The sequence below is a fragment of the Triticum urartu genome, chromosome 6A, assembly GCF_056163025.1.
Source record: "Triticum urartu cultivar PI428250 chromosome 6A, HENAU_Tu73, whole genome shotgun sequence".
Taxonomy (NCBI): domain Eukaryota; kingdom Viridiplantae; phylum Streptophyta; class Magnoliopsida; order Poales; family Poaceae; genus Triticum; species Triticum urartu.
The window spans coordinates 10,602,310-10,615,301 of record NC_141878.1 but is presented as its reverse complement, the minus strand read 5'-3'; the positions used below and the strand labels follow the sequence as shown (position 1 = coordinate 10,615,301).

Sequence of the window (12,992 nt, the reverse complement as noted above, 5' to 3'; positions counted from 1 at the left end):
CGCGAGAGGTTGACGAAAGAAGTGGGGAGATATAACTGAAATTTCGTAAGTGCTGTATATATAGGGTGAGCCTTTAGTACCGGTTGGAGCCACCAACCGGTACTAAAGGCCTACTTTGGCCAGGCAAAGAGGCGGGAAGAGCAGGCCTTTAGTACAAGGGTGGTCTTTAGTACCAGTTGGAGCCACCAACCGGTACTAAAGGCCTTGCGCTGCCACCCCAAAGTTTAGTCCCACCTCACCCGGCGAAGGGCAGCCGCACTGGTTTATAAACCCAACTGCGGCTACCTCTTCGAACTCCTCTATATAGCAGGCTTCTAGGCCTAATTAATTAGGGCACGCTGCCCTGTGGGTCTGCTAGCCCTTCTGGGCCTGCATTTGCACACCCTACGTCTGGTAGACCCACAGGGCAGTGTGCCAACAAATTTGCTATATAGTTTTTTCTTTTCTGCATTACTTATTTTCTTTTATTTATTTTTGAGTAGTTTTTATATAGTTTTTTCTTTTCTGCATTATTTATTTTCTTCTATTTATTTTTGAGTAATTTTTTTGTATGGTTTTTTTATTTTCTGCATTATTTATTTTTGTATAGTCCGAAACCCTGATACTCGGAAAGAGTTTGTCCAATTTGTACACGAAGTGCGTCCAGTTTTTGCCGTGACCCTCTCTACTCTTTCGCGCATGCTATGCGGGTGATATGATGATACCATGCCAAGTTTTAACATTTTCAGGATTCATTTTGTAGTGATTTTTAATTTCACGGTCATTTAGCTCTCTAAACAATTAGGTAAATGATTGAAAAACAACAAATGATGTCAGAACATGTTCGAAATTGATGACGCCGCTTTAAATGCTGCATACTGAACACAAAAGAAGTCCAAAGTTTAAATAAGTTATTAAAAATAAAAAATAGGTGCAATGCTGGTTAATTTGCTTCAAGCCATTCGGAATAGTGTAGACTGCACTGCACATAGCTCAGTGCAATCTATGTTATTCCGCAAGGCTTGAAGCTAATCAACATGTAGGTGAGCATTGCAACTCTTCGTCATTGTTTGTGCACTCACGGCTTATAAACCGCTCGTACTGCCTCTCTCTTGGCGAAGATCACAAGATAGTTTGGTTAAATTGCATTACTTGTAAGTCCAGTTAACATGGATGCTTATGATGCAAGAGCAACAGCAAAAGTGAAAATTTGGCACAAATAGGTAGTTGTGTAACTAAAATAGGTAGGAGGAGAGATAGCTCTTATGTCACAAAAAAGAAGTTGTATCAAACCTTTTATGTCGGATCTAGAACAAACCAATCGGTATCGCCATCATACAGCCCAACCGTGGCTCGTGATGCATATATATGCATATCAAATGCACGGTTGGACGTATGATGGCGAATCCGAATGATTTGTATTCAGTCGATGAACTGGTAGATGTATGCAGTCGATGAACTGGTAGATGTATGTAGTCGATGAACTGAAAGACTTATGCAGGGAAGGCGAGAGGCGGGCTAGCTATATATAGGGTCGTCTGGCTCATAAAGTGATTGTGGTAGTTTCGATCCAACGACTCACATGAGCTAGGAAGAAACACACCCTTGATCCAACGACTCGCAAGAGCTAGAAAGAAACACACGATCCGTGTGATTCTTCCTGATTGGTGGGTTGCACATTAGTACCCACTCCGGACTCCGAAACCCTGATACTCGGAAAGAGTTTGTCCAGTTTGTACACGAAGTGCGTCCAGTTTTTGCCATGACCCTCTCTACTCTTTCGCGCATGCTATGCGAGTGATATGATGATACCATGCCAAGTTTCAACATTTTCAGGATTCATTTTGTAGTGATTTTCAATTTCACGGTCATTTAGCTCTCTAAACAATTAGGTAAATGACCGAAAAACAACAAATGATGTCAGAACATGTTGGAAATTGATGACGTCGCTTTAAATGCTGCATACTGAACACAAAAGAAGTCCGGAGTTTAAATAAGTTATTAAAAATAAAAAAGAGGTGCAATGCTGGTTAATTTGCTTCAAGCCATTCGGAATAGTGTAGACTGCACTGCACATAGCTCAGTGCAATCTATGATATTCCGCAAGGCTTGAAGCTAATCAACATGTAGGTGAGCATTGCAACTCTTCGTCATTGTCTGTGCACTCACGGCTTATAAACCGCTCATACTGCCTCTCTCTTGGCGAGGTGGGACTAAAAACAGTTTGCCATAAACTCATTAGTACCGGTTCGTGGTAAGAACCGGCACTAAATGGTGATGGTGGGGCCATAGCCTGACCGCAGGCTGATGCAGCCTCTTTAGTACCGGTTCGTGGCATGAACCGGTACTAAAGGTTCGCCACGAACCAGTACTATTGATCGCCGCCACGAACCGGCACTAATATACACATTAGTGCCGGCTCTAATTCAAACCGGCACTAATGTGCTTCACGTTTGACCCTTTTTCTACTAGTGAGCCCTCATCTCCTTCATAGGATTTGGGATGAACTCTACAATGTATCTTGTTTCCCTTTGATTGTTCATGTACCGTGTGGATCTTGTGTGTTTGTTGGTCTAGTGGATGTATGATTGGACTTGTTCTTGAGTGTTCCTCTTGTTTTCTCTCTTGTGCTCATCTTATTCTTGGGGATTCCGCCTCCAATTCATGAAAGATCTTCACTTAGGGTTCCACCCTACAACACTTAGGCTCTAGATCGACTACCATATTGTCACCTCCCCTCACACTCATGCTCGTTTCCATGACTACTCTCTCATTTTTTATCCCATTCACACGCAATGACAAGAAAATGCAGCTAATTGGTAGAGCCCACCACACCCCTGGCTAATACAAACAGAACACGTTTCAGGGTCAGGTACAGTCGTCCATGGGATCAATTCGGATTTTGGACGATAAGCACAAAATTCATACACTTGGCCGAGCATGCAGTCCAACAAAAATTCAGCACACCAGATTTCCTACTATATGGTCGATTTCGTAATGTTGGTTAGGACTTTTGCGTGCCACGGACGTACGTTCGTTCTGTGAAGCATGGTTGAGAAGTTTGATCGAGGTAGTACATATGTCGGTATGCCTTCGCACTTTCTGTGACTCCTTGTCTGAAGCTTTCATTTCCTTGCTTGCAGGGGACTCTGAATCTGTCGTTTTCATTCAGCTTCAGCACAACACCTGGAACGACAACACAACTTCAGAACCGGCCTTAGTGCCGCGGCCGTGTAGGCGCCTTGATTACAGCCCATACGCAAGAAAAGCCTTAATTAGATATCACAATGAGCAACACAAAAGCCTTAATTGCATCTTAGCATGTGTGTTGTTGTAGATCTTACAAGTGGGTCTACCAACAGCTACTTGTTCCAAGTACGGACTCCATCTTACAACATCTTTTTGTGCTTCAGTTAACCACTGCCAGTTATGAAATCAAGCCGTATTCTTACTTCGTCCTCGCAACAGAAACACCAGACACCATTAATGCTGAGACATTGAATCACGATTCTACTTCCCACTGAATCTGACGAACTACTCCCTCCAATCCCTATTATAAGATGTTTTGGATATTTTAGTATGGACTACATGCCGATTGAAAGGAGTGGACAAGCACACGAAAATATGTCTATAACTCTATATACGTCCGTTAGAAAAAATTTAGAACATCTTATATTTATGAACGGAGTAGTACTTGGGGTTACTTATACACATATCGCTACTAAACTCTTACTTATACACATATGGCTACAGTTCAGGAATTGCATATAGTAATTGTTGATGCTTCCATGGGAACTATGAATTTTGCAACAAAATATATGTCTCGTACGAAAGAGTGATCTTGCCTGAATCCTCCAATAAATGGTTTCCTGCAGACATTCTTTGATCCATATTCCTACAAACCATCTGTGCGTTATCTGAAAAACTGAACCGCCCTATCAATCTGAGATCATACATGAGTAGTAAGCATCAACAGTAAATGAAATCAAAGAAATGCACAACACACAAGAACAAGCCGCCTGTTGTCTACCCACTTGTCGTAGAAACTAAAGGGAAATATTTCAATGTGAATTGCCTGAATCACCAATGACCAATCATGTGTGTGCCGTGTAAAATCTAAAATCCACTTATGTTTAAGAAAAAAGAAGATTCAAGAAAACCAAGTACTAACAATCTCGTGCATAAGTTTTAGATGAACCAATTGAAAAAATACAAGAACATGTAGTGAAGCACCAAGTGCAAATACATCAACAGGTCCAAGCATTAAACAAAGCAACTCTCACAAGGCAATAAGACATGCAACTGGACTGACAGTGTCTACAAATTAGATAGTGGTAGTACAAAGAAGTCAGGAAATTACACAATTCAAATCATCGAAGTCAATTTCACAGGACATGTCATACAAAGTGGAAGAATGGAGGATCAATTTCTGTGTTGACCACAATAGCAGCCATAGCAGACAGAAGCGGAATAACCTACAGCAAAGAACCATTTCTTCACCGCAGCAAACCCAAGAGAACCCCAGATACCTGCAAAACAATCAATGTCATAAGGCAAAACTAATTTGTACTACTCCCTCACTAGAAAGCTGATAAAGTAATACGTATCTAGACTTTTCTTCATTGCAACAGTGCACATCAACTCATTTTTCTGGAGATCATACAACAATCATCTAGAAAAAACAAACATCATCCAACTGTTCAGCCAACATAGCATATTAGCATCGATCATTGTCCTCCCATAGAGAACTTAAATGAGAGATCACACATCATCCTATTGATTAAATAATCGAGCAAGAAGATAAATTTATACAACACCTGTTCAGCCAACAAAGGATATGAGCATGTCTCATGCATTGACATTTTCAGCTCCACCATCTCCACCAGCAATGCCCCTACCTATAAGCAAAATAAGTACAATAAATCAAGGGAAAGCTACCAATAAGCTAAAACTATTGGCTGGACGTGCTAACCCCAAATTATTACTAGGCAGCAATAGCTACATTTCTATTTTAGTTATACTTTAAGCAATCCGTTCAATAACAAAACTACACTGGGATAACTTCGACATCCTGACAAAGAAAGAAACAACTCAATATATACTTAAACATCTAGTCAACTCTTTAGCACACCAACAATATTACAGTAAACATGTATCCTAAGTAATTGGATTTTGAATCTCAGTAAAAGTATTTTGATTTGTTATGTATTCCATGCAAGAGGCGAGATGTTACCTGCAGTATAGAAATTTGTATAGGGATAATAGAATCTAGAACTCAGGTACTGTCTTCTACCAATATATTTGAACTTCATCGACTCAAGTTGGAGCATGAAGTCATGAGAAACCGAAGATAAAAAGATCACATTTGTGTCTTCATCATACCCTGGCATCAGGACAAGTTTTGCCACGCCTAAACTTAAGGGTCGTGTAAAGAGCTCATCCAGTTGGACGGTTTTCTGTAGCACCCATGAGACAACACCATCACAGTCGGATTTCTTCGCCCATAACTGAATGCTTAGTTCTGGCTTTGGCAAAATAGCAAGGCCGAGGCCATTATCCTCTCCTCGTATGATCTGAAAGGACCAGTCGACGCCGCGAGTATTAGTAACATCGACACTTGCAGGCTTCTCAATCACATCAAGAGTCAGCCTTTCAAAATCAAACTCAAGAATGCCGCCTCCATGAAGCAACCAGCAAAGTGTATTCCTAACCAATATGCTAGGCCTGTTCCTAGAAATCACATCTGTAGTCGCTACGGAGATACTATCTTCCCATATGCCAGACTTGGATTCATATATGCAAACAAACGCCTTTGTGTGTTTAGCGTCATGGCATGCCAGTACCAGTTTGTATGGGCTAAAGTGGCAATCACCATGCACATGCTGCACGTCGCCGGCAGAACACATCACCGCAGCACTCCTGATGAAGTTAGCTTGCTGATTGTCGAAACCCGGTGGAAAAGCTACACGACGCTGCACATTGGTGTAGGGGTCCCACAAGACAGCCTCATGGCGCGGGCGGTCAAGGAAGAGTGCAATGCCGTGTCGGCAGCCAAAGAAAGAGAACTTCATATGTATGAGCAGGTTAGGCCATGGAGTCCAACCAAGGAGGTTCTCTGGCAGGGCGAAGCTGACGGGGATCCGGTTTGGCGGCTGCAGCATTGGAGTGAAGACAGGGGCCAGACCAAATTCTTTGTCAAAGAAGCCAATGAGCGGCGGTTTCCGGTGGTGTTTGCGGAAGCGGTAGAGGAACCGGTGGTCGGAGAGGATTTTGTGCCAGCGCTTGCATACAGCGGATGCGCGGGGTAGCGATGGAAGCGGAGGGAGACGGAGGAAGATCTCCTGGAGGAGGTCCTCATCGTCTAGCGGCGGCACGGGTGAGGAACAGAGGCCACTCATCCTAGCTGGAACTGGGAACATGCTAACCGGTTGAATGTCCAGTGCTGCTTGTGCCTTTGGCGAATTCCTCAGCTTACACCGAAATCAGAGTAAATGTCCCATCTTGCATCTGCAGATCCGTAAAATTCCCCATTTTTATACCTCACAATGCTATATGTTTCATTAGTTAAGGAAGACGTGCAGAATGGAGCTTCAGATTGAGAGACTCACCGAATGGAAGCGAGGACCCGTCGCGCCTGATGCTGGATCCATTCATCAGCACAGATCCATCTACAGAGTTACTTCCTCCGTTCGGAATTACTTGTCTCGAAAATGGATGTATCTAGAACTAAAATACGTCCAGATACATCCATTTCTGCGACAAGTAATTCCGAACGGAGTGAGTACCTAGCTAGGGTTAATACGGCAAGAAGAGGAACGCACATCAGTCAAGAAACCAAACGGGGGATGAATGGGGGCTTCAATGGAATGGAGAGAGAAGAAAGGGAAGGCTCACCTCAATGGATGCCGCGCGGATTCGGAGAGCTGCCCGCTGGTCGCTCGTTGCAGCCGCCGGCCGGCCGGACGAGCAGGAGCTTTTTTTTATTTTTTTGAGGTGAGAAGGAAGGAGCTGGAGCAGGGCAGCTTGGTCGGGCTGGGCTCTGTTCTGTTCTGTTTTTTTTTTTTTTGAGGTAGAGTTCTGTTCTGTTGGGTCCAAGCGTTTTGGTGGACTTGGAACAGAGGGCAGTTTCATCTTTGCGTTTCAGTATATTTGCTAAAGGGACTAAAAAAAGTTTATTTCTTAAAGAAAAAAAAGCTCTTCCCACATTCTTGAAGAGAAAAAAAATTCATGAAAGCTTAATTTGTTTCCGATCAAAAGAGAGGAAAATATATTTCTGTCTATACCGTGGTTAGAAACTGGAATGGTAGTTTCGAATGTAATATTGGATTTGTCTCTGTCACATTTTCTACGACGTAAGCAAGACGGACATTCTACATTTCTACAAGAAAATTTTCATCACACTCGATGGGTGGTGAGTGGGCAAATGTGAAACGACATGCACTGAGTTGGCTGACTAAACTGTAAACTGGTCAAAATAGAATGTTTGAATGAGCTAGTTATCTGTAGTGCGAACCTAGGGTTCCCTCCCTCCCTCCCCCGCCGCCACCCGCGAGGCGCCGGGGAGGGCCCCAAATCTCCGCCGCCGAACACCTCTCCGCCTCCCATATGCCATACTTGGATTCATAGACGCAAACAAATGTCATATGCCATACTTGGATTCATAGACGCAAACAAATGCCTTTGTGCATTCAGCGTCATGGCATGCCAATACCAGTTTGAATGGGCTCAAGTGGCAATCACCATGCACGTGTTGCTGGTCGCTGACAGAGCACAACACCGCAGCGCTCCTGATGATGTTATCTTGTTGATTGTCGAAACCGATGACGTTCACTTGTGGATTTTCGAAACCAGGTGGATAAGCTACACGGCGCTGGAAGTTGGTGTAGGGGTCCCACAAGACATCCTCATGGCGTGGGCGGTCAAGGAAGAGTGCAATGCCATGTCGGCAGGGAGCAGGTTGTACTGGGAACAGGCTAACCGGTTAAATGTCCAGTGCTGCTTGTGCCTTCGCCAAATTTCCTCAGCTTACACCGAAATCAGATTAAATGTCCCATCTTGCATCTACAGATCCGTAAAATTCCCCATTTTCATACGTCACCATGATATCTGTTTCATTAGTTAAGGAAGACGTGCGGAATGGAGCTTTAGATTGAGAGACTCACCGAATGGAAGCCAGGATCGGTCGCCCTGACGCTGGATGCATTCGTCAGCCCGGATCCATCTACAGAGCTACGTAGCTAGGGTTAATACGGCAAGGAGAGGAACGCACATCAGTAAGAAACTAGACGGGGCTTCAATGGAATGGAGAGAGAGGAAAGGGAAGGCTCAGCTCAATGGATGCCGCATGGATTCGGAGATTTTCATTTTCTTCCTTTCCGAGAAAATCGCTTCTTTTCTTGTGAAGATGAATTCATTTCAAGAAATTATCAAGACATACATACAAGAGAGGAAAACCAAATATAAATAGGGAGGAGTCGAGAGCTGGATGCAATCAAACATGTACATAACCCGAATTAAGACGGACGGCGGCTCGACCAATTCTTTCACAAAGTGTCATGCATAATGAGGCACGATACACAGGCGATGATGGCTCCTCAGCTTCTAACTTGTTTCATCCTACCAAGCCTTCAGTGATGCATGGCAACGTCGTCCGTGCATCTCGCGTCATTATGTACTTGAGAAAAGCGTAAAAGGTGTCGCAGCCGAGGAGGATCCCTTCGATGAGAAAATCGTCATGCATAACTGAGTTGCTTCATTATACCAACCCTTCTGCTAAGCACCCGTAGCAAATCTCGTGTCATAGGCATGGAAACAATGAAAAAAGAAAAGTTTGCCAAGATAAGGAAAAGAAGAAATATTGGAGAAGAAGCAAGGAAAAATATTTGTTGTGTGGTTGATAAGGAGAGAATAATTGTTTACTGTTATGAATTGATGATTTTGTCCCTACACGACACGCGTTAGAGGCCACACTCAATGTGCTCATAACAACACTCATGCCTAACATGTGCTCTTGTAATGAATCACTCCGACACCATTTCTTTTTTTCATGCGTCCTCTTTGGTAGGAGTAAGAGACAAGAGGCTCAGATGTATGTTGCTCATACTTGTTCCTCTCTGAACCAGCGAAGCGTCGGGGGCATCTACTGGTTTGTCACGCACTGCAACTTGTGCACCACCGTGGGGCCACTGCCATGCGAAACGGAGTGCTTGGACGCCTTGCCGAAGACCAGCTCTCTAGACGAGATAAGCTGGACTGCTTAACGTGGCCGCTAAGATATTGGGGTCCCACCATAGAAAAACATTGTGCATTACAGAGTGTGAACTCGATACTATGTATTCCTTTTCTGATGCCTCCTATTCTTAAGCTCATTTTGTTATTATTTTCTTCCATTCTTTGTGCCAATAGTTGGAGTAGGACAGGTCGATAGAAGCTGATCAAAATGAATATAAGAGAAAGAAGGGAAGGCACACCCTATATAGGCGCTGGTCTATAAGTGGTGTACCAAGTGTGTGGGTGCAAGAACATTTATAATCGATTAACTTCGTAAAATACTTCACATGGTCTGTCTTCCAAAATTACTAGATCATCGAAGGTGCGCGTTGCTGCGCCCACCTATTTTTGCAATAGAATGACAGGAATCACAATAGTAAGTATAAATGCACTAAACATGAGAGTTAAATTTGCATACATTTACTCGTATGTTTGTTGGTCACCAAAGAGCGGAATTTAATGAATTTGCACAGAAATAATGTGATTCTAGGGGACCATAGAAGTTAAGAGTCGAAGTAGATAGGAAGAGAGGGCACAAACATTATTTGGAATAATTCCGTAAAATAATCAAATACAAAAGACGGACGAGCTCAAACTTTAAGGATCACTTACAAATTACCACGTGGGGGAAATGTTTCTTCATATAACTCACAAACCAAAAAATTGACAACCATTCTTAGAATTTACAAATTTCATACATTAGAAACATGATATGAGGCATACGTGTTATATTGTTCCAACAATTAGTAGAGCGCAAAAACAAAGATCCTTTCCAAGATGTAGAATGGTCATTCCTAGTTAAAATGCAGAGGTGATCCGACGTTGTCAAATAGAGTACATGCAGACATAAGTAATAATTGGGGCTGTGATTTTTTACGACAAAAGCGTCCCTTACGGCTGCCATCAGGAGAGACGAGGGGCAACGATAATGGATGAGACCATGAGAAGAACTTATGGGAAATAAAGAAAAACTAATGCTCCGCTTGAGTTGTACATCAAATCATCTTGTTCTTGTATCATGGCTAGGTCATGTAACATCAACCCCATCAAATGTACATGGAATCTTGTCAAAATTTTCTAAATCAAAGCTGCTTCCTTCCAACTATCTGACACCAAACTTAAGCAGGATATCAAATAGAAAAACAATGCAAGTACAGTTCACAAAAGCATAACCTGTAATTTTATTATAATAAATATTATTTGTTCAGGATGCAATTTCTAGATTAATCCAAAAGTGATATACAGCTTGATTTGTTACAATGAGCCCTTCCCTTGATAGTGTCCAAGACTGGTACAACTGAGAACACAATACTTAGGTTTTCATTAAGGGAATGAAACATTAATTTTCATTGGCCAATTGAACGGAAAAAAAATATAGGGTGCACTATTAAGTGTGATACGTTGCGATAACTGATCTATCTTATGTAACTAAACCTAATAAATTAGTACACCACAACCTCTCTTTTTATCTGTTTCTTAGATAGCTAACGACTCATGCCAAGCGGTTACCTCTATCTAACAAATCGAATCGCAGAAACACTTAAATTATGGAGTAAATTCTATAATGGTCAGTAACAAACGGTTAAATAGACTTCACTGGAATCAGAAAAATAGTCTCAAAGTGGTATGGAGAAGTTATGGAGATGCTCAAGATCGGATTGAAAATTGAAGTTAAATTAGACTTCCAAAATATGCATGCACCTTGTCAAGGCCTGTTTCCTCAAAGCTCAACCTTTATCTCTGAAACTCATTTCTATTTTGAGGGTTATCTCTGAAAATCATTTCTATTTGCCTGCAAAATAAAAAGATCACTCCGCAAGCATAGAATGTGACACCATCTTATTAGCATGCATGGAGAGAAAGTTTTAGTGCAATCAAAACTGAGGATATAGCAAATTGCACAAAAAGTACAATAAACAATAGTATAAGAAGGGGAGCAATACTACAAAAGTCAAGGCTAAAGTGTAACAGGGAAGGGGAAACAAAGCCCTGATGAAGAATGAGGCAGAGGGATCTCAGAAAAACATATTGCATAAATGAGCCCTGTTTTGCCTTTGTCTGTGGAGCGCTTGGAGGTGGACTCACTAGTGACCTTGTGTGAGGGGCACGTTTCGCCTGTCACTTGAGCAAGTGGAGGTGCCTGAGGCAATTGTGTCAGTGGTTCCTATGGGCGATGTTGTCGTCTCAGTGGTTCCTGTGGCTGATGATGTTGAGGCGGTCGGTTTGTTAGCGCCTGACCCTTTGGAGCCCAGCCAGTCGCTCGCCTTTGTGGACGGCGGAAGTTCCGACGTTCCGGTCACCAACTCACACGTGACCGTTGGGCACGTGATGTCTGCGCGTGAAAAGGTTGATGAGATTCTCTTCGAGTTAGAGATTCATTGCTTGCTCAAACGTTTAGAGGCGGCTAGCCCTGGATCTGGCAAGACGATTGTGGAGGAGGCTCTCAGAAACCAAAGAAAGAAGAGTGGCGCCACAGGGAAGGTGTCTGCAGCTGCTTGATGGATGGTCATCAGTCTTTTGATTGTCCTTATGGTGTGGCTTCTCTCCGTGGTCTTGGTGGTCCTCGTGGTCTTCGACTGAGATACTCCTATTGGATGGTTCTTTGCGATGTTGTTGTGTGGGGGTTGGTAGTCGTTATGCGTTGGGTTGTCGGGCTGATCATGCACTTATGGGGTTGCTTGTTCTGTGATAGTCCTCATGTGGTCGGTTTGTATAGGTTTTCGCCCGGTTTTCCAGTAATTAACCGGGCAACTCTCTTCTGCTTAATTAATCGATGAGGCAAATCTTTTGCCTCCGTTTCGGAAAAAATGAAGCTGTGCATGTTTCTCGGTATATGCCACACACGCTATAAGAAAGTCACCAACTGATGCGATAACCAATGTCTCAAACGTATGATCTGCTACACTTTTCAAAAGCATATTTGAAGTTTAGCATACTTACAACTAACTAATTGGCCCTGGTTGGAACCAAATGGAAACAACGAATTCCGTTGATTGACACCAAATGCAACTACGTAGCTGAAGCAAGGGTACTATTGTCAATTTGAATCAAGTACAATTTACATCTCTCAAGAAACATGTAGTTTATCTCACTGAAGCACATAGCAGCAAAGAGTTTGTTAGCATAACAATGTTCTGTTGATCTCTCCTTCGACCGCAAAGAAAGAGTAATACATGCAAATATGACGGAGCTGAAGATAAGGAATCAGTCAGTACACATGAAGAAACAAAAGTCATAGAGTCTCATGCAGGGATGGTTCGCAGACCTCACGACAGCGGTTTTGATAGGATGGAAGCATTCTCACCCTTCAATCGAGAGGCGCTGCGAGACCAGAAGCAGGGTGCTGAAGGCGACGGAGCCATCTCCAAAACATGTACCACAAAAGAGCATCCACTTGCTTAATTTCATTTGCATGTCTGCAATCCAAACAACAATTATGTGTATCATGAAAAGTCACTGGAATAGATGAAACACCTTCCTTGAAGTTTATATGCAATTATAGAGTGCAGATTAGTAACCCAAGGGCAAATCATTGTGCATGTTACACATAATTGAATATAATACAAGCACATGAATTAAGAGGGAATTGTTAGGAACTCAATGTTTCGTCATATCGACATAAGATTTCAATTCTTAATCTGGGACCAATCACGAAAATGCAGGCTTGATCTAGAGGACCTAAAAGTGACGGATGTAGAATAATAGAAAAGGTAAAATCCAAGGAACTCGCTGATGAGGAAAAC

At 42.6% G+C, this 12,992-nt stretch overlaps 1 protein-coding gene across 1 annotated transcript; it reads right to left on the bottom strand.

Annotated features, from left to right (window-relative positions):
* Positions 1–4,827: 4,827 nt before the first annotated feature.
* Positions 4,828–6,377, bottom strand: LOC147963125 (putative F-box protein At3g16590). Its single transcript, XM_087529477.1, has 2 exons — positions 5,213–6,377; positions 4,828–4,877 (listed from the first exon to the last, which is right to left on the bottom strand). Exons 1-2 carry the CDS (start codon positions 6,375–6,377, stop codon positions 4,828–4,830), a joined length of 1,215 nt encoding a protein of 404 aa, XP_087385603.1.
* Positions 6,378–12,992: the final 6,615 nt, after the last annotated feature.